Source organism: Aotus nancymaae, unplaced genomic scaffold (assembly GCF_030222135.1).
Source record: "Aotus nancymaae isolate 86718 unplaced genomic scaffold, 86718_ANA_hifiasm-v0.15.2.pri h1tg000041l, whole genome shotgun sequence".
Taxonomy (NCBI): Eukaryota; Metazoa; Chordata; class Mammalia; order Primates; family Aotidae; genus Aotus; species Aotus nancymaae.
This window is the reverse complement of record NW_026988455.1, coordinates 20,498,848-20,521,646: the sequence shown is the minus strand read 5'-3', so window position 1 is coordinate 20,521,646 and position 22,799 is coordinate 20,498,848. Positions and strand designations below refer to the sequence as shown.

Below are 22,799 nucleotides of genomic sequence, written 5' to 3'. Positions count from 1 at the left end.
TTCTTACTAAGCTCCGTTTCTCCTATACCACATGATCATTCAGCCAGAAGTTAGGACAGAGCATCCCCCAGTTGCAGCCCCAAGAAGCCAGAAAAGAGGGTCTTCTATTGTGATCTTATGCAGCTACCACGGCTACCACCCTTGCTCTTCTTCCAGTTTCCAGATTAAGAGACAGTTATGTAACACTGACATTTATCAGTACCTTGGCTCTCCATTAGAATCACCTGGGTTCTTAAGAAATACAGACTCCTGGATCTCTCCCAGACATGCTAAGTCAGATTCTTTCGGGGGCAGGGCCAGAAATTAATAATTTTTTAAAAATAGAAATTTAAATAGATAATGCATACACATGTTGAAACACATACATACACAATAAGGACACATACATACATGATAAGGATAATACAAAAGAGCAATGTGCCCATCCTGGCTTCTCTCTCTACAAAGGTACCTACTCCTACCAGTCTGGAAAGTACTGGGTGGACAAGTGCACAAATGCATGGCACACACTATAAATCCTTCTAAAGTCACTGCTGCACACCTGCCTCACTTAACCATACAGCCTCAAGGTTGTGTCACGTCATTCTTTCCTACAGCTACAGAGTTTTCAACATACAAACAGGTGCGCCAGGATTTATTTAGTCTTTTACTGATCTAGCTCATCCCCTAAATACATATGCAGGTAAAAGCAAAAAGTTAAGCAGAGATAATAATTTCTACCTAATTTTCAGAGTTTTTAAGTCCAAATTAGATAATTTATATGAATAAGTATTGTAAAGTAGAGAGCCTCGTATAAATATTATGGTATGCCATTTCTTGTAACATATTATGGCTAATATATTTTAAATAAAATTCATTTGATTCCATAACCATGACAGACAGTGTATTTTATTTTACTAATTAGTTATAAAATTTGACAACTTTCTTTTAATTCCAGCACTTTGGGAGGCCAAGGCAAGGCAGGTAGATCACTTGAGTTTAGGAGTTCGAGACCAGCCTGAGCAACATAGCCTGTCTCTACAAAAATTAGCCAGGCTTTGTGGTGCATACCTGTAGTCTCAGTCACTTGTAGGGCTGAGGCAATAGGATCACTTGAGCCTGGGAGGTTGAGGCTGCAGCAAGCCGTGTTTGTGCCACTGCACTCCAGCCTGTTCAACAAAGTGAGACTCTGTCTCAAAAAAAAAAAAAGACAACTTAAAAATATGAGCTCACATGAAAGAGCAGTAAAACACTCTTTAGATAATACTAGTGACAATAGTCTATGTTACTATTTTAGTCTCCATGCAATTGATCATACTTATCAGCTAACACACAAAAAATAAGTTTTTTCTTTTAATTATAGGAATTATATCTAGAAAATAACCAAATTGAAGAAATAACTGAAATTTGTTTCAATCATACCAGAAAGATCAATGTCATTGTACTACGTCATAACAAAATTGAAGAAAATAGGATTGCTCCTTTAGCCTGGATAAATCAAGAGTAAGTATATGCTACAATTTAAATTTTATTGAACAATTTCTTCCTCTTGCCATTAATAAACAGAGTATGAAAACTGGGAATGGGACAACTGAGGGAGGTGATGACTGAAGGGCTTGGAGACAGAATTGTTTCTTTGTGAACCCTTACCTTATACCCAAACTGGGCTACTTCATTTAGTTTCTAACCTGTGCATTGTATGACTGGTGTTAGGATTACTACAGTTACTACTGCTGTTGTCACCATATTGCATACTGGACACCCTACCATATGCCAAGTGCTGAGCTAGCAACAACTGGGTCCCAGCTGTCTGACCCTGAGGTCTGTCCACTAGTGGTCAAATGCCACTCTAGTTCTGCCTACTTCACAGGTTGTCAGGAGGTTTAAATGAGATAATCCCTTGCACACAGTGAGAAATAAATCTGCCATATTCCTTCTCTTCATCATCACTAGATGAAAGCACCAGGCTCTAGAGCCCAGGCCTGTTCTCCTACACTACACAGCCTTCTTTTCTCCAAACTATTTCTTCATCTCAAGTCTTACAAAATAGACTGAAGGATGCTTGACCTGACAGTGGAGGCCAAAAGTACACTCCATCTTCCTGGACAAAAATCAGCAGCCTCTGGCTGTGGTTCTCAGTGAAGGGGTAGGGAGTTAGAAGCAAGCCCTGCAGCAAATCCAGCAGACAGCTGGGATCTAGAATTGCGTGTCCTGGGAACTATGTGCCTAAGTAGCACAGCCTGGAGCATGTGTCATTCAGAAGCAGGATGGAGAGGCCAACTGGGCTCAGCAGCATGTGGCACTGAGTCCACTGTGGGCAGAGGAGTCTTCATCAGGTGAAAAGAAGGTATGGAGCAGAAAGCTTAGGAGACTCGGATGGGGTTCCTGAAACAGGCCAGTGAGTTTATCATGTTTCCCAGATCTTGTAGATGATTAATAGCATTTTCTAGATCCCTCAGGCTCGCCTCAAGTCTCAGGTGTGCCAGGTCATCAAATCAAATGTGGAATGAAAATGTATGGGAAGGGGAACCAAAACAAGCCAAACAAACCAAACTTCCTTGCTGGAACCAGAGACTTTACAGATAGGCATTTTGATGTATGCTGGAACTCATGGGATTTCATTTTGGATTCAACAGATCAACCTTACAGGTATTTTAGTCTTTGGGCCTCAGTATTACCCCCAGGGATATGAGTTTTTCCCTCCTGGACTTTGATGCTCCCCTTGAATGGATTCACATAGCTGGGAGGCAGTATGGCACACTAGTAAGGACATGCACCTTGATGCAAGAAACCAGGGCTGGCTACACAAGTTCCTATTTGGAATCATCACTACAAAATGGTGCTTATAGGAAAATGGATCAGCATCAAGACTGGCCTTGTCAAAATTTAGAGCTGATAATCACCATCCTGATTTCCCTACCCTGTTTACTTTTTCTTTGCTGCAGAAATCTAGAATCCATTGATCTCTCCTACAACAAGCTCTATCACGTCCCCTCCTATCTACCCAAGTCCTTGCTGCACCTTGTGCTCCTTGGGAACCAGATTGAACGGATCCCTGGCTATGTGTTTGGCCACATGGAACCAGGTCTGGAATACTTGTACCTGTCATTTAACAAACTTGCTGATGATGGCATGGACCGTGTGTCCTTCTATGGGGCATATCATTCCCTGAGGGAATTATTTCTGGATCACAATAACTTAAAATCCATACCACCTGGGATACAAGAAATGAAAGCACTACATTTTCTGAGGCTGAACAACAACAAGATATGGTAAATTCTGGCTTTTTCAAGCATCTGATTAAATTTTGATTGACAAAATATATGATAAAACAATCATGGCATGATCTCTGGATTTATGTTAAGAAAAAAAAAACGGTACTAAGGGGTTGGATTATACAAGATTGGCAAATTTTAGTAATCACTGAAGGTGGATGACAGGTATGTGAGGATTCATTATAAACTTTTCCTACTTTTGCACGTTTGTAAATTTCCATAGTTAAAGCATTTTTTTGGCCAGGTGTGGTGGCTCACTCCTGTAATTCCAGCACTTTGGGAGGCCAAGGCAGGCAGATCACCTGAGGTCAGGAGCTCTAGACTAGCCTGGCCAACATGGTAAAACATTGTTTCTACTAAAAATATAAAAATTAGCCAGGCATGGTGGCATGAGCCTGTAATCCCAGCTACTCGGAAGGCTGAGGTGGGAGAATCGCTTGAACCTGGGAGGCAGTGGTTCAAGGTAGTGAGCAGGGATCGTGCCACTGCACTACAGCCTGGGTGACTGAGTAAGATTCTGTCTCAAAATTAATTAATTAATTAACAGAGTCATCATTATATAACACTTAGAACTTTAGAGACAGGTTCAAATAATTCTTCAAAGCAATAGATTATGTTACTATTCCCACCTCCATATGTAAATAAATAAAACTAATCTGTAGACCATAAAACCTAAATATATGTTAAAATTAAAACTGCTTCGGGCCGGGCGAGGTGGCTCACGCCTGTAATCCCAGCACTTTGGGAGGCCGAGGTGAGTGGATCACCTGAGGTCAGGAGTTCAAGACCAGCTTGGTCAACATGGTGAAACCCTGTCTCTACTAAATATACAAAACTTATCTGGGCGTGGTGGTGGGTGCCTGTAATCTCAGCTACTCAGGAGGCTGAGGCAGGAGAATTGCTTGAACCCAGGAGGGGGAGGTTGCAGTGAGCCAAGATTGCACCATTGCCCTCCAGCGTAGGTGACAGAGCGAAACTCTGTCTCAAGAAAAAACAAAATTAAAATTGCTTCTATGTAGATTTTTCTGAAGGCAAATTTCTGAATGAATTTATTGAGACTCACTTTCCCTACTTTTAGGAATACATTTTCCTGCGTGTGTTGAGCTTACACACTGAGACATCACTCCTGCCTGGATGGCATGAGTGTCTTGAGAATTAATCCAGAACACTTTGTTAGCCGGGTCTTTCACTGGCAGTGAGGGAGGCAATAACCTTGTTGTTCTGTCCCTGAGAATTATGCCTCTTAGTCTTTACTCTTCTCTGTCCCTGAGAATTATGCCTCTTAGTCTTTTCTCTAAAAGTCCAAATAAACTAAATGCCTACAAAACAAAAACAAAAACAGAAAAGTTTTGAGTTTTTAAAGGTACTGGAGGAAGAGATGGGGTTTGGGAAGGCTTTGTAAAATTAAGTTTCAGAATTTTTTGGCAAAAATACTTCATAGGTTGTGCCATATGCTTCACAGTGCATTGCATCAGAATGCGTCTAATGTTTGTCCCACTTTTTGTGATTCTAAAATTGATCAGTGGGTTGAGGTGGTCACAGCCTGGTATCTCCTAAAACAAACTTACTCCTCTATCATTGAACCAATGGTTTCAGTCACAGATGAACATTGTTTGAATTCTTATTTCATTCGGGGTAACAAAATAATGAATTTCTATTTTTGTCATGCTTCTCATGTTTATTAGCTGGAATTTCTCTGTAAAAACATTTTTGCTCATCAACTAGGGCTGCTTTGTTACTCTGAAAGGCAAGAAAAAAGCTCAGTTTTTTCCTTTATACCACCAATGGGAGTAAGAAGTTGGAGTTTAAATGTTTTTGCTGTATTTTGTTTTAGGGTTGTTTTTCTGGTGAATCAATATACGCTTAGGCTTTCATATAAGCCGTATGTTTCAATCAGTTGCAGTCATTATTCTTAAACTGTCCTGTCTCTAGACAATGGTCGCCCTTCAAACTGGCTCTTGTGTCTGCTCACTTGTTTTTGGGTACACGTGGGCCTCAGGCTCATTGTCTGCATTCCTTACGGCAGACCTTCCTTCAAAGAGCCTGGCCCCTTTCTTTGGGGAATAGTATTGAGAAGCCTCCAGTGGGAACCAGATGTGCTCCTTTCAATTGTGTTGCTATTGTTTTGAGGCCTTTCGGTGGACTGCCAGGAAATTTCATATTTTGAAAAGAAAATAAGTAAGTTCAGACTGGCATTCCCAAATCAAAGTTAACATCATCAAAAATTAATTTCTTTTATTAAAACTTGTTTCTCTTACACTGAAAATCTGGGTTCCCAACAATATTAACTTGGATAATCTTACAATATGTAAACAATTGTTTTGAAATGACATTACTCTTACTGCTAAAAATAAAAGCTTTTTTTTGAGATGAAGTCTTGCCCTGTTAGAGTGCAGTGGCGCAATCTTGGCTCACTGCAACCTCTACCTCCCGGGTTCAAGTGATTCTCCTACCTCAGCCTCCTGAGTAGCTGGGATTACAAGCGCCTGCCACTGTGCCCAGCTAATTTTTGTATTTTTAGTAGAGACAGGATTTCACCGTCTTAGCCAGGCTGGTCTCGAACTCCTGATCTTGTGATCCACCTGCCTCAGCCTCCCAAAGTGCTGGGATTACAGGTGTGAGCCAGTGAGCCACCGCACCTGGCAGCCTTTTTTTTTTTTTTTGAGGTGGGGTTTTGCGCTGTCGCATAGACTGGAGTGCAGTGGTGCAATCTTGGCTCATTGCAACCTCCACTTCCTGGGTTCAAGCGATTCTCCTGCCTCAGCCTCCTGAGTAGCTGGGATTACAGGTGCACACCACCACACCCAGCTAATTTTTGTGTTTTTAGTAAAGACGGGGTTTCACCATGTTGGTCAGGCTGGTCTCAAACTCCTGACCTCGTGATCTTTCTGCCTCGGCCTCCCAAAGTGCTGGGATTACAGGCATGAGCCACCATGCCCGGCTGGTGCCAGGCTTTTTTTTTTTTTTTTTAACAACCAGTTCTTCTAAGAATTAATAGAACAAGAACTCACTCAGTTCCCTGATCCTAAAGAGAATATTCATGAGTGGTCTGCCCCCATGACCCAAACACCTCCCATTAAGCACCACCTCCAACACTGGGGATCAGATTTCAACATGAGCTTTGGAGGGATCAAACAAACCAAACTGTATGTATGGGGTATGTATATTTTTTGTACTCTTTGCTTTTTAAAAGTATCAGTATATCACTCCACATCAGTATGTAGATAATTTCTTCATTCCTTTTTATAAATGAATATTATGTGGATATACTATATTTTATTCAATCAGTTCCTTATTGACATTTGATTGTTTCCACTCTTACTACTAAAAATAATGCCACAAAAGATAAGTTTGCATAAACGTCGTTTTGTTTTTTTTCCCCGTTTAACTTTGGGATAAAATCCTAGGAGTGGGAATGCTGAGTGAGTGAAAAGAGTAAAGTGCATATGTAATTTTGCTGGATATAGCCAAATTCCTCTCCAGAGGGGGTGCACCATTTTGCATTCCCTTCAGTGTTATTTGATCGGTCCAGGCTGACCATTAGAATATGTTAATGAGCTTCTGGATTTTTTTTTTTTTTTTTTTTTTTTTTTTTGCAAATCTCACAAGTAAAAAGTGGTATGCCAGTAAGGTTTCGATTTGCATTTTTCTTATGAATGTAATAGAGCATTTTCCATTTTCCTCCTAGATTCTTAGGAAGTCTTTGTATATTTGCCTTTCATCTGTAACATAAGTTACTTTCTCCTTCTTTTTCATGTTGTTTAACTTTGCACTTTCTTTTAAAAACTTGCAGTAAATTTTAAATCTTTCCTTTCAGTGCTTCTGGTTTTCAAATCACATATAGGAAGAATCTCCTGAATCAGAGGGTGTGACCACAGTCTGTTCTAGTGCTTCTATGGCTTCATCTTTCACATTTGAATCTTTGATGTAGTTGGAATTTATTCTGGTCTCTAATATAAAGATCCAACTTTATTTTAAGAACAAAATAATTTTTTTAACAAATGTTAAACTTAACTCCTAAATGAAGGCAGATTATTACTTGGACCATGTGTGACTTGCATGTCTATTTTTCCTTAGGAGTATTCTTCCAGAACAAATTTGCAATGCTGAAGAGGATGATGACTCAAATCTGGAACATCTTCATCTTGAAAACAATTATATCAAAATTAGAGACATACCATCTTACACATTTTCATGCATAAGATCATATTCAAGTATTGTTCTTAAACCACAAAACATCAAGTGATTCCAAGTCTTCCTTTGCCATTTATAAACTTTACTCATATATTTGTAGTAGCTGCATTTGTCTTATTTTGCTTTAATAAGAGAGGCATGATCCTCCTGTTATACTCAGTATCATTACATGCTAGTCAATCTGATTCACCAATCCACAGATGAACAACCAAAATATACCTAAAAGGTGTAGTCTTCTAAGAGTTTTATTAATAGTAAAGGTAAAATCTCTCAGTTTCCCACCTCTAGAAAGAGGCCATTTCACTAGACTAGGATATTATGCATATTGACCTAGACCAGAAGAGTCTGGAACAAAACAAACACATCCTTTATAATCAGCTTGAGTACTGGTATTAGCTGAGAACTCTGTAAGTCCCTTTAAAAAATTATCTATCTTATGGTTCAAGATTAAGAAGCATAATGGCAAGAAAAAAAAACAGGCAGAATTTATGAATAGTTTTTTATTATTCTGTTAAAACAATAATTTATGGCCGGGCGCGGTGGCTCAAGCCTGTAATCCCAGCACTTTGGGAGGCCGAGGCGGGTGGATCACAAGGTCAAGAGATCGAGACCATCCTGGTCAACATGGTGAAACCCCGTCTCTACTAACACAAAAAATTAGCTGGGCATGGTGGCGCGTGCCTGTAATCCCAGCTACTCAGGAGGCTGAGGCAGGAGAATTGCCTGAACCCAGGAGGCGGAGGTTGCGGTGAGCTGAGATCGCGCCATTGCACTCCAGCCTGGGTAACAAGAGCGAAACTCCGTCTCAAAAAAAAAAAAAAAAACAACACAATAATTTATTAATTTCCTATAAGGCCTTATGCTACTGTTATAAATATAACTAAGTATTGGAGTAGTTTTAATTTCTTCTATTAATTACTTGTGTGAAATTAAAACACTACTATAATGTTAAATTCCTGCTTTTGAAAATTGTATTATGGTTATGTACATTGTTAACATTATGGGAAGCTGGCAGAAGGGTGCACATAAATTCTATACTATTTTTGAAACTTTTCTATAATTCTAAAATTATTTTTTAAAGTTAAAACAATATATTAAGATCACCTTCACTATTCTTCACTCAAGATTAAAAACTTTGGAAAGCAGTAGAGTTTGCTTAAAATACACATTAATTATTCTTGACTATAACCTTGTAAAGGTAAATCTAATATATAAATTTTTGCACCACTGGTCATAGCATCTATCTCCTTTGCCTTCATTTACTGAAATATATCATTTTATTCAGTTCAATTGAACATAAAGTCATGTCTTTACTATGTATTGGCCCTACCAAAATCATATATTAAATTTTTGTAACATAATGATCTTTTATGTTTGTGTTGCTAAAGTAATTTACAAGACACATATAGAAACTATGTTGACATCTTTTGTCACTCTCTGTTTTATGTCTTCGCTAACCAGTCTCGGCCCCATTGCATAGGTTTCTCTGATTTTTTAGTTATTTAATCATTTAGTTATTTAATCATTTAATTAAATAAATTAAATCTAATTTAGTTATTTAATCATTTAATAGTTCTCTCACCACTCTAGGAACCTTCCATCCCCACTTCACGAGGCTGTTGTAAGAACCAGCAAAGAATGTAAAGCATTTTGGAAAGTATGGTGTGGATGATGAATGCAGTTATTATTACCAATATCTCATATAAAACTGAGAGGAACCAGCATAGCCAACCACAACTGATAATTTCATGGGTGACTTTCAATTTAATGAGTGTGAAAAGTTTGAATAACATTACTTCTAAGCCTTACTATCTAAACCCTTCCTTAATATGCAAAATTCAGAGATTATAACATGAACAACAATAATAATATGAAGATAACTGTTATACTCAAGGGTCAACGACTTGTAACAGGTTGTGTGTTAGGAACAAAAATGGAATTTTGTGGAACAAAGTTGAGCTTCATAATCAGTTTAGGAATGAAGGAGCATTACTAATTTTAAATTGGCCAAGTTGAATTTAAGAGACAGGTAAAAACAAGAAGGTTACACATCAATTTAACAGGAATCCTTGTGCAATACTTGATATATGAATATAAACACATTGACATAAATGGTTTAAGGCAATCTAAGCTGTAAACAAAATTACTATTAAAGGGGACTCAAACTGAATAATGTGAGTCGGCAGAATTGCATCTTGGGATGACACAGAGACAGATACTGAACCATTCCTTCATTCATTTCTTACTGACTTTCTTCAGCTGTGTTTCAAATGCTGTTCTAGAGAAAGACAATGACAAACAGATCAGATGAGGCCTCTCCTCTCTGGTAGGGGCAATAAGCAGGAAATCAAGCAGATGATTAAGTAAGCAGGCAAGTGCTGGCCAATCAGAAAAATGAGTGACAATGTGATGAGCACACCGGGGCCTGAGCACACTAGGACCTGAGGGCCACCAGGAGACTACGGCCACTCCCAAAAACCTGGAGTAACCGCAGCTCCAGACCTGTGCCTGTGAAGCAGGCACACTGTGGGCTTGCTGTGCCTGTCTTTTCCCAACTCTGCCTTGGTAACAGAATCCCAAAGAAAGATGAAAATCAGAATGACCGGCTCTGCGTGGTGGCTCACGCCTGTAATCCCAGCACTTTGGGAGGCCAAGGCGGATGGATCATGAGGTCAGGAGTTCGAGACCAGCCTGGCCAACATGGTGAAATCTCGTCTCTACTAAAAATACAAACAATTAGCCGGGCATGGTGGCACGCACCTGTAATCCCAGCTACTCAGGAGGCTTGAAGCAGAACTGCTTGAACCTGGGAGGTGGAGTTTGCAGTAAGCAATCCAGCCTGGGCAACAGAGTGAGACTCAGTCTCAAAAAAAAAAAACCATCAGAATGACTGATTGAAGCTTTATTCTTAATTTGGAAGTTGTACTTATTTCAACTGATTTTATAATTTTTAAAATACATCTTAGTAACTTGATCAGTCTTGAAATTTCATGATGTTCTGGATGGGAAGTTTTAATTCCATAAAAAAGTGATAAATGTCTTTATAGCAAATACTCTTCACAGTATAAAGTACTAAAAAACAGATGTTCTGTTTGGCTCCAAAAATTACACTATAATTACTAACACACACATAAACTAAAAAAGTTCTGGCCTAGCCATGATCTAAAAATATTAATGGTGTGTCTTGCCTTTGCATATATATATATATATATATACACACACACACACACACACACACACATACATACACACACACACACACACACACGGAACACTATAATTTTGAGATTTGGCTTATTATCAATAAGAATATTATAAGCAGCACTAAAGAAATGATTTAGTGAAAGACATACAGAGCCTGGCATAAGGAAATAACTACACCAGGAACCATGAGACTTGGGAGCCCATCTTGTTCTCCAATAATTATGCAGTTATTTTACTTCTTTGGGATTCATTTGATTCAATTATAAAATAATGTTTGGAACAGATCAGTGGTTTTCAGACATGGTTCATTGGGGGTTTCATGTCACTGATAAGAAAGTGAATAGACCTCTCTTTTCAAACAAAGCGGCTTTGCTCTCATCAGAAAGGGTTGACACCCACCCCCTTTTCTTCTTACAACCAACAGACTAGGTACTATCTAAATGACACACTAGGTTTTAAAATCCATCAAGAACATGCAGCCTTCTCTTCCCTTTCCCCAGCTCCACCTATGTTCCCAGAGCATCCAAGCTGAAGAGGGTTGGCCTGAGAAAGAGGCCACCTGTTTTTCCTTCTAAGCACCAGTGCAGTGGGTGAGATCAGCCCTGAGCAGACTGCTGGACCCCTGACCGCCTTAAAATGGCTAGTTGACAAGCTTCTGTAGGAAAGAGCACAGTACTGCAGGTTCACCAACCTCCTTGCAGGGCAGGTGACAACGTTGGAGTTCAGCGAGGGCAGGTGGCACATGAGAACGACAGGGAATATGTGACTGAGTCTGGACTTCCCCTGCATTATCTGACTCTGAGGTTGGTTCTCCTCCTGCTGAACCAAGCTGTCTCTCCCTTAGAGTTTGGATGGAAAGTCTAGGGGACCCAAGAGTGGCAGCCTGCCTAAAAAAGTCCGAACCTGGGTGGCTGATGCTCAACTGGAGGGCACAGGGCATGTGATATGGCAGGGGTTGCCAATGGCAGGAGGAAGACACTCAAATCACCTTGCCTTGAAATGGCATCATCAAATGGCTCCAAGTACATCTCCTTAGAAGCCATTCTTGCTAAGTCCAAGTTAATTACTCCTTAAGATGACTGCTTTTATTAAAACAGAAAAAAACACCCACAATGTTGTACAGATGAAATATGCAGCGTCCTCTAGTTGTCTTGGACAACTCCAGGGGTCATCAAGACAAGATGATTATTCCCATTCACACATCATTATTCCAGTAACTTTTTTATAATATGTAGTGTAAATATTTAAATTGACTTGGAAATGTTAACAAATTCTGACAATGTTTAAGATTATTTTAGACTATATGAAAATTTAAGCCACAAATTACAGGTATATTGCTAAAGAATAAAACCCCAAATTTTTGGTAGCATATTTGTGTTAAAATGTTGTAGGCAAAAAATGGTTTCTCTAATTTGACTAATTTAGATGGGGAGTAATGAAAGATGCCTGTGATATAACACAAAACATAATTAACATTAAACCATACAACACATAAGCATAGTTCAGAGGAGAAAGATCAATGGGCCTTGAAATAGAAAGGTGAATCAGTGAGAGAAGGAGATGGAGGGGCTCACGTCTGGGCTTATCCGCCAGGAGTCTAGCCTCACCATGGCAGGAAAGGAGAGCTCAGGCCAGGAATTAGACCAGATTCAAGACAATGAGAAATGCGCATACCACTGAAAAATGCTGAAGCAGGAAGTGTTCTATGAAAGCAACAGTTTAAGGAAAAAGAAATACCCACTTTAAAAATCTAGAAATAGAGTGAATGAAAGCCTTCACAGCACAGGTAGGAGACACCAAAAGAAATTCAGTGAATAGGTATCTTGCCAGATAAGGGACAGACAGAAAAGAAGTGACCAAAGAGAAAACTGCTCTGAATCTCATAATGCTGCTGAGAAGTTGAGAGAAAGGGGCCATCTGTGAGACAATGCTGAGCTTGGGGTATCACCATAGGGGTCAGGCAAGACAATGGAAGGATGGTAAAAATGGGAAGGCATGAGGTCAGAGCTGAATTCACAGGCAAGGACGTACACCTGAAGGGGCCGAGAAGGGCAGTTGAGCCAATCCCTGATGGGCGCCGACCCTCAACTTCAAGGGAGGGACGCAGAAGCCAATTTCACTGCAGTCTCCATCTGACTTGAGCCTTTCACCTTTCAGAGCCAGCTTCTACACACAGGATGAGCTGCACCTAAAAGTCTAGCTCCTCAGGATCCCATCCTCCCCAAAGTCTCTGCCATTCAGTGCCTGTGCCTCTGCCCAGGACAGATCTGGTATTATTAGGTACGTCTGTAGTGATGATCTATTTAGTGTTATTAGTTAGGTCCTACATAATGATTATCTGGAATTATTAGTTAGGTATTCATTACTTCTTTGTGTATATGGGTGTTGCACAGTAGCTGGGTTGAGGAGTATAGCTTGTTTCTCCAAAAAGACTAAAACTTAACAGAAGAGAGACAACTCATTTCTTAAACCCCTGAATTCTGTGCAAAGTAGGTGCTAAAATGGCTCTTGAATAAAGAGTTCCATCTCCTTTATCTCTCAGTCTAAACTGGATCAACTTATGAGTTATATTACCCAAAGAGGTGATATTACCCAAAGTTGACATTATTCCTAAATAAAAATGAGAGGAACCTGCAAAATTTAAGGATTTTTACAGAAAAACTTAGAAACTGAGCAGAAAAATATTTATACAGGGTCACAAAATTAATGGGAAATCATTTCTGTTATTAATATTTCCTGACATGGACCTCAGAAAGCTAAGTATATTTTTTAAACAATTAAATTATGCTTTGACAACTGGTAATACTTAGTAATCAATCTGATTGCTCTGCATAATGCCAACATTGACTATGCCTTCCAAAGCCATCATTTAAACATACCATAAATTACTATGTTCTTAAGATGCTGACTTAAAAGAATGAAATACTCAAATTCTGCTGTTGAAGTGAAATTTCAAAGGGTGGAGTAAAACCCTTTATAATACAGATTCCACCTCTTTCCCTTATTTAGAAAAAGGGTAGAAAATGTCCTCATGGCAGAAATATTTACAGACTGACAGATGACTGAACTATTTATCTGTCCATGGTTGAACGTAAATTCAGATCCTTGATAGACTTAAAATTCAAAAATATTAAAAGAACCCATGAAAAGAAGTTTCTGCCCAGCTCTAACTTAGCACCAGATGACCATTACGGGCCTTAAACCCCCAAAGTCTGTGAGAAATGGAGATTCATCTCTTGTATTTAAAAAAACATTAATGAGTATCTTGGCTCTGAACTGGAATCAGTACTAGCCATGAACCTGGCCAAGTTACTTAGACTCAGAGTTCTAGTTTCTCAGTGCACAAAATCAGGAAACAACATCTGCCTCCCAGGGCTGATGGGAAGACTAAACAAGCTGATATCCTGTGGAGGTGCTGTGCACAGTGTAGACATAATAAAGGTGAGTGTCAATGTTTCCAGGGATAGACTACAAGAAACTGGTCAGCAGGAAGTTACTTAACTTGTTCAAGGCTTCCAGGCCTCTGAGTATGGTGAATATTAATTTTTTGAAATAATTGATTCCTTAGATTGGTATGAAATATAGTGGAAAAGGGAGTGGGCCTAGTACACTACAGGAGGGCTCAGCACACATGCTTTATAAAGGGCCAGAAGTAAACCCCTTGGGCTCTGTGGATCAGTGTGGGTCCAGCAGGGAACCTGCAGCTTTGGCAACAGCATGGCTCTCCTGAGGAGAAGGTGGGAGATTAACAACAAAACCTGAGTTCGACTGCCTTTCTACTGTGTTACTGTATGATCATGTCCATGGCATGGAACAGAGTGAACCATGGTACAAATGAACATCTGAGCAGGATCTCCAGGCTAAGGGGGCCAAGAAGATGAGGAAACTGGAACTTAAAGAGTGCAAATGACTTCTTGTCATAAGATTAAAAAAAAAATCCTGACCATCGGAAAGAAAAGTAAGTTTGATCTGTGATTCGATCTGTGAGTATGATTCACTGTGATTACTTATAATACCTAAAAAGGGGGAAAACTGTATTTAAAACAGTCAGCCAAACTAGAGAAGTATCTGATCAATAGGCCTGTCCTATAAATGGATTCTTCTCTTAGAAATAACCCCTGAATGAGTCTCCAATGGTATAGCAAGACAGTCTGCACTGGCAAACCCAGGCCTTTCCATCTGTAACCCATGTAGCAAACTTTGGGCAGAGGCTTCCCTGGCAAGTTGTCCCTTTCCTATTCATTTCTGGCCTGATGACCATCAGCTCAACTGAACCTAGTCCAACAGAATCAGAAGCATTTGTAAAAGGTTTTCAGAGGAAAATCTACTGCAAACTGTGTAATCCTGAATTAGTCCATGTTTTGATTCTACATGTCTTAAATAAGGCTTCAGCTTATTTCATGTCTTTTATTACAAATTGAACAGGAACTTTTTTTTTTTTTTAATTTCTTTTTTCTTTTGCTAGTAGCTGCCAGAAACAGAACAGGAGCATTTGAGACTGTAAGCCCTGCTGGAATTCAGTCTGTCACATACTGTTATTTGCAAAGGAATAAATGTTCTAACTCAGTAAGTAAACTTTAGTGGTGATACATCTAAATCATAAAGGCATGATCATTTCTTCTGTGAAGTTATGTTCCCTTTTCTACATGAAAATGGATAAAATCAAAACTTACAGTCCAGCATATTTTTTCCTTTGTATAAAATGTGAGGAATGCGAATCCACACAAGGGAAAGCAGGGCTGTATTAAAAATAACATGTGATTACACTAAATACGTATTAGTTTGGAAAAGAAAAGGAATACATCATGTTATTAAAATGTCCTGGTGTGTTTCTAAGTAACGGAATCTCTGTGGTCAAATAAACTTACATTAAACTATCATCGGATATAAGCAAATCTTTTTATATGTTGGAATCTGCTGAAGGTTCATTTGTTTTGCCTAAACTTAGAATTACATTCACAAACATCAAATTTATATGTGAAGTATTTGGAAAGGTAATTTAACTAGTATTGTATTCAGAACAAAGAATACATTATAAACTATAAACCTATTCTAGGGCAGCAGTTCTTAACTATTTGAAGGATGGACCCCTTTGAAAATATGGTGAAAGCTATAATGGATCCTCTGTGCAGAAAAATACATATATAAAAACACTTTGCATGTATCAAAAGGCTCATAAAGTCTTTCGGCCTAGGTATTCATATACCCAAGTTAAGAATCCCTGTCTAGGGTAACATTTTAATTAACTTAAAATAAATTTTGCTATAAATATTTCACTAGAGTGAAGGATAAATCAGAGAGTTAAAGTTAATTTAAGGCAAACTGCCTTATTTGCTCCAATTATTTAGCATTTATTCCTCCTTTATTTGGTAGTATCTTCAAGCCACAGGAAATTTAAGTTCACAGTGAGCCTCTACATACCCGTCACCTATATTCACCAGTGAATAACACAGATGCCCCATGACTTATGATGGATTACATCCTGATAAACCCACCATAAGTTGAAAATATCATAGGTCAAAATGCATTTAATACACCTAACCTTCATCTAATGTCATAGCTCAGCCTAAGCGACATACATGTGCTCAGAATACTTATTCTTCAGTTAGCAAAATCATCTAATGCAAAGCCGATTTTATAACAAAGCATTGACTAGCTTAAGTAATTTACTGAATGCTGTACTGAAAGTGAAAAACACAATAGTTGTATGGGTACTCAAAGTACAGTTTCTTCAATCCAGTAAATTTTCACCTAATGGATTTATTTATTTATTTAATTGTTTGTTTATTTATTTATTGAGACAGGGTCTCACTTTGTCACCCAGGCTGCAGTGCAATAGTGTGATCATGCCTCACTGCAGCCTCGACCTCCCAGCCTCAAGTGATTCTCCCACCTCAGCCTCCCCAGTAGCTGGGACCATAGGCATGTGCCACTGTTTCTGGCCTATTTTATTTTTTGTAGAGACAGGATCTCACTGTGTTGCCCAGGCTAACTTAATTGTTTTAGCTTCCCTTGATTATCTTTTCTTAAATCAATTATTATATTCGAGGTTTCACTCTGGTGATTTTCTGTTATTCCTTTTGCATTCATTAGTTGACATTCTTCTGTAAGAAAAAACTCTGATCCTTTTAACACTCTTTTCTCTGTTATTATAAAAAGGATTTAGTATTGTATGTGTTATAATCCACTGTCATTTATTCTTTGGATCGTCAAACTGCCCTTTCATGGTGGCTTCTATGGTCCTTTCCTGAGTCCTTGGTAAACTCTCCTTTCACACTTATTGGTACAAGAAGCTTTTTCAGACATCTTATATTTCTCTGGCCCAGACTTGTTATGGGCCATTTCTCCAAGGAGTCCTGGTTCCCTTATTGGGAAACAGTATTTAGAAACACAGATCTGGAAGCTAGATGTGCTTATTGCTCTCATATCCGCTCAGTGGAAAGAGGCAAGAAATTTATTTAGAACAAAACCATTACTTGTACAGATTGCTCAAAGCAAACTGACTTGAGACATTCGTTAAAAATATTTGACACAGTAGGGCATGGTGGCTCACGCCGGTAATCCGAGCACTTTGAGAGGCTGAGTCAGGTGGATCACCTGAGGTCAGGAGTTTGAGACCAGCCTGGCCAACATGGTGAAACCCCATCTCTACTAAAAATACAAAAATTAGCCAGGAGGCGGAGGTTGCAGTGAGCCAAGATTGCACCACTGCACTCTAGCCTGGACAACAGAGCAAGACTCTGTCTCAAAAAAAAAAAAAAGAAATTGACACACATAAAATATAATAAATGAAATTGTGTAAGTCCTTCATTTTTCATAAATTCAACTGAATGAACACTCAGTGACAATTTATTACAATTCATTTTTCAGAACTAGAAACTTCAAGTATGATGACAGAGTGAGCTCAGCCACATGACATAGCAGAAGCCAGTCCCTGCAAAGAAGGGCTGTGAAGAGAGGCTAAGAGAAGGTCAGGGCAGCAGAGAACCATGAAGGGCCTACATGCTCAGCAAATCGCTGCCACACAGGACATCAGGGTTAGCTTTTCCAGCTCATATTTTCCAAAATACATTGTAAATTTGGACTTTGACATCAAATTTCCTGGTTTTATAAAATACTATATGCTCTGAAAAATCTGCAGGCTGAATACTGCCCATGGGTCTCAACGTGCAGTATAAAATAAATTCATTAGAAATCAGGCCGGGCGCGGTGGCTCACGCCTGTAATCCCAGCACTTTGGGAGGCCGAGGCAGGTGGATCACGAGGTCAAGAGATCGAGACCATCCTGGTCAACATGGTGAAACCCCGTCTCTACTAAAAATACAAAAAATTAGCTGGGCATGGTGGCACGTGCCTGTAATCCCAGCTATTCAGGAGGCTGAGGCAGGAGAATTGCCTGAACCCAGGAGGCGGAGGTTGCGGTGAGCCAAGATCGCGCCATTGCACCCCAGCCTGGTTAACAAGAGCGAAACTCCGTCTCAAAAAAAAAAAAAAAAAAGAAAAGAAAAAGAAATCAAAGTGCCTAGTCTACCATGAGGGACACTTGAACATTAAAACCCATGAAATCTTAATCACCTATCCCTTCACAGAAGCTTTTCTAAGCATCTACTCTATGAAAAACCCTATGTTATGCATACTTACATCCTAGGATTCAATGGCCTAGAATATTCTTAAAGTGGGTGTTCGCATGGCACAGCTAACTCCCTCACAGCCCCCAGGTCCTGTGACTGTCATCTGACAGTGAGGGCACCACTGACATCCCCATCCCCATCCTGCTTCTCTCCATAGCACTTACACTATTTGTTGAATGAATGGATGGGTAGATAGCCTTCCTTGTAGCTATTACTGCAAGAGAACATTGTACGATTTATTCCAATTCACTTAGAATGCGAAGGACACCAAAGACTGGCAAAACAGCATCAGAAAATTCAAACTGCCTATGTTTTGGCAGGTGTGTGTGTGCCCCACAATGTATCCCCGACACACGCTGCTCCTATAACTCCTGCCTCACCTATCAAACCTTTTCAACTGGGCTGCGTGCAGGTGGTTCACACTTGTAATCTCAGCACTTTGGGAGGTCGAGGTAGGAGGATCGCCTGAGCCCAGGAGTTTGAGCTATGATTGTACCACTGCACTCCAGCCTGGGTGACAGAGTGAGACTGTCAATCAATCTTTTATTTGCATGAGACAGTTTCCAAGGTCCTCTCCTGTTTTTATTTGTGTTTGGACTTTGACCACTGCTGTCCATGTTTAGACCAGGAGAAGTTCTGGAAAGATTGTGAGAAATCATATGAGGGCTTAGATTAGGCTATTTATTTTTATTTTCACAATGGTTAGAATTATGTAAGTCCAAAGGAAAATAAATTTGCATTGAAGTTCCTTTTATGGCAATCAATATTTTTATTCATAAACTGTCAGTACCGAGAATATTACTTTTTCAGTTTTGTAATTTGTGTTTACAACATAATATAGATTATTTGTGATTCCTAAAAATATTGTCATAATGCAACTAGTTCTTCAATATTTAGACAAAGTCTCAATAAGGCAAAAATCAAACAATAAAAATAACAAACAACAAACAAGCATGGAGAAAAGAACTAGGTCCCCTCCATGGGATCCCTTTAGGAAACAACAATGGAAGATTTTTCTCCTCATAATACTTGAGGGAAGAAGAGGTGTACTGTTTTGTTTGGAATGATAACGTGGAAAAGGGTGGGGATAAACTCCAGTTTCTTCCCAGATGGCATGTTCGTGCTTGCTGCACCATCTCTGGCAAATATGAGGCAAAGCTTTCCATGCCACAGCCCCAAGACTGTGGAGGGTTGGGCCTGAGGTCCTCACCTCTACCACATTATCTGCAGAACAGAATGAATAAGCCAAATATACTACCCCTAACCCCAGCATCTTATTTCAGGGCCTATTTCTTTCCCTAGGCCCTCTGACCAAAGATCGAAGCAAAATATCAGAGGAAAACTAGCTTAAGTCTCACAGTGGGGATAAGGAAAGTAGCTGTAACATACCTTTAGAAACACAATCTTATAGGAACTGCTTCCCATCTCTCTAGACATAGGTAGCAAACTGCAACCAGAAAGGCCATGCAGGCAACTCAACTGAGGAGTGTCCTGAGTGGGTGACGTGGACAACATCTTGTGAGCAGAGAATTGAAAAACACATGTCCCAGAGACAACAGTTGCCATGCAAAACTAGAAATCACGGACTGGCAAAGCCTGATTTTTTTAAGAGAAGTTGAAATCTCATGATTTTTAAATACAGCAGTTTCATCTAACAAAAATACATACATATGACCCCCAAATGATAGATTGAGGAATGTTCATAATAGCTCTCCAAAAGGTAATTAACCTAGTTGAATATATAAACAATTTGTGGCTTATTCATATATGAGAATACTATACAGTAATGAGAATGAACTACCATGTACCACAATGACACGGATGGATCTCAAAAGCATGTCACTGAATGAAAAAAGCCAGACACGAAACAGAATGCACAGAATGCCATTTATATAATGTTCAGGAAATAACCTATGGTGCTGACCTCAGGCTGCGATTTGAGGAGTACGAGGAGGGATTTTGGAGTGCTGGAATTCCTTAATTGGGGTCATTTTGTAAAAATTAATTGAGTTGTACCATTATGATATGGGTTTTTTTTTGGTAACATACACTTCAATAAACAGTTCAAAAACAAACCATTGTGCAGGACAAACTGAATTTGACCCAAGGGCTTCCTGTTTATGACTGTGTTCTGAAGGAATTTAGGCAAACACTAGATGCTCTGGATACAAAGATTTTTAAAATCCAATTCGTATTTTCATTATGTTCCCAATTCATACAGTTAACAGATACATTTGCAATGAAAATATACTTGAATAAATGAGAATATGAGCATTCTAAACCAAACAGGAGGGCTGTCATTCCCTCAGGTGCTGCATGGATAGGATGGGGCCTGAGCTACACTGATGGCCACTAATGGGACTACTGAGCTGCCTGGGACTGCCAGTCTAGAGGTCCAAGGAGGAGTATTTTATTTAAGTGAGGGGAGGATGAATACACATGGTCAGCTGCTATGCACATCTGAGGCAAATGTATTCTTTAGGACTATAGCCGCTTTGCTTAACAATGTGTGCCATTTCTCTGGAGAAAGGGAACAAACCATGGTCAGATTCTTGATGACAGGAGAGAACAACTCTGCTAACCCAATGGAAAAGCTCTTTGGTGGCCTCCAAATCTACACAAGAGTTGGGAAGATCCATTGGGGTCACTTACAACAGTGAGTCTTTGCCACTAGGGCTAGAAAACTGTCCTTTCTTGAAGGTTTTAGTTGATGTAGAATTGGCCAATCATCTTTTGGGGATGAGTGGAAAAAGGGGTACTAATAATTATTTCTTTTCAGAGAATAGCATCTTTTCTGCTCTAAGTCTCCCTAAATGTCAGTGAGGCCACAGCTAATATTTTCTTGAAAAAGGAAAGTCGTATGCATCCTAAGAGGGTCTTACATGGACATGCATGTGTGTCTGCATTATATCGTATATGCTGAGTCCAGGGAGCAGTTCATGGAGCATGGTCTATAGTTTCCTTGACAAGCCTATAGCAGTGCTAAAAGCTTAAAAAAAAAAAAAAAAGACTGGAGAAGTATGCATAATGCAATAGCTACAGTCATTAGAAGAAAATAAAGGCATGGTTCTTTGTCAGGTACAGCTGGAGTTTGGGTATATACTTCAGTAATGTTGGTATCCTTTACTCAGATGGATATTTTATTAGTCTTTCCAGGTTTAGTAATTTTTGAAATTGTAATTTATAAATATTCATTCACTTAAGATTCTTATAAAGTATTTTTAAAACTAGGTATTTCTTGAATGATTCTGACTGCACTTTCAATGGCCAGTTGCCATGCATTATTAAACTTTCTTTTTTTTTTCTTCAGAATCTTCCAGTAGACGTCTAGAGTTTAGCTAGAAGTCTTGGCTACGATACAAACAGTGATGGAAAACACATGAGCAGTAACAAGTTTTAATCTCGCTCCTCAGTACTAACATGGACTAATCTGTGGAAGCAGTTTATTCTAGTATCACCCAGGGTGCAGCCACACCAGGACTGTGTTGAAAGGTGTTTCTTTCTTTTAAATGTAATATCTCCTCATCTTTTCTTCTTACACAGTTCCTGAGAACATTTACATTATAGATAACTAGTACATGGTGGATAACTTCTACTTTTAAGAGGACTACTCTCTTCTGACAGGTATGTTTCATGTCTATCTTAAATGTACCAATGTACAATTACTTTATAGTCAATACTAAGGAGCCATTAATGTTATAAACAAATGCTTATATATAATAAAATAAAGTCCAAAGCTTATTTCTATAATTTCTTAAAAATCAGCATTTAAATACAAACCTAAATTTGTACCTAAAATTATTCTAGTTTTATGTCTTATCTATAATGAATTTATATTAAATATAATTATGTGACTTTTTTTTCAGCTAAATGAAAACCTGTCATTATGCCTCACCATAAATGTTAACATGATTGATTTTAAGAGTCATTTAAATAAACACCTTTTATGTTCATCTAGGAAAATAACATTGCTATAATAATTAATGAAGTTTGGGGATATCACAGCTATATTAAATGAAACAGTAAATATATCTTCTGGCAGTTCTGCTGAAATAAAAAAATGAAATAGTAAATATGTTTTTCAATATTTAAAATGATATTTTCTAATGTGTATTTTGAATGTGTGAACTAATGAAATGTCATTTTTACTTATACATTTGAATACTCATATTTTTCCTTAATAAATGTCTTCCTTATAATAACGAAATGGCACTGAAAAGTTAAAATGGAAATCTATACAATTCTAAGAAAGAATATTTATCAGCAATAATTTAGCACCATATTCAATATGAAAGATTAGGAAATTTTCACAGCACGTGTACAGTCAGAATTTAACACTTTCAAAGATTTCCGTTGTCCCAAAGTAAATTTCTGATTAAAATTTTAGACTAAAAAAATTTAAGCAATGTATTCAATATTCTACTCCTTAGTAATCTAAATAGAGTGTAGCATTCTTTCATGTTAATCTATTCAGAGTTGTGGCAGCCAAGAAACAGTGGCCACATGCTGTAGGGAT

At 38.7% G+C, this 22,799-nt stretch overlaps 3 protein-coding genes across 7 annotated transcripts in view; 2 read left to right on the top strand and 1 right to left on the bottom strand.

Moving 5' to 3' along the window:
* ECM2 (extracellular matrix protein 2) overlaps positions 1–10,422 on the top strand; it is a 42,811-nt gene extending 32,389 nt beyond the window's left edge. For 3 of the 4 annotated variants that reach the window (XM_021674251.2, XM_064361566.1, XM_064361567.1), the window contains 3 exons: positions 1,343–1,482; positions 2,925–3,251; positions 7,332–10,422. In XM_021674251.2, coding sequence (XP_021529926.2) covers positions 1,343–1,482; positions 2,925–3,251; positions 7,332–7,500 — 636 coding nt within the window. In that variant the 3' untranslated portion in view covers positions 7,501–10,422. The remainder of the gene's footprint in view (positions 1–1,342; positions 1,483–2,924; positions 3,252–7,331) is intronic. The other variant, XM_064361568.1, reaches the window with a different exon arrangement.
* The window catches only part of CENPP (centromere protein P), a 282,767-nt gene that overhangs the window by 103,405 nt on the left and 156,563 nt on the right, over positions 1–22,799 (bottom strand). The gene's annotated exons all lie outside the window — the stretch shown is intronic.
* ASPN (asporin) overlaps positions 21,658–22,799 on the top strand; it is a 28,131-nt gene continuing 26,989 nt past the window's right edge. The window contains exon 1 of the mRNA XM_012472195.2: positions 21,658–21,907. The gene's annotated coding sequence lies outside the window, so the exon portion shown is untranslated. The remainder of the gene's footprint in view (positions 21,908–22,799) is intronic.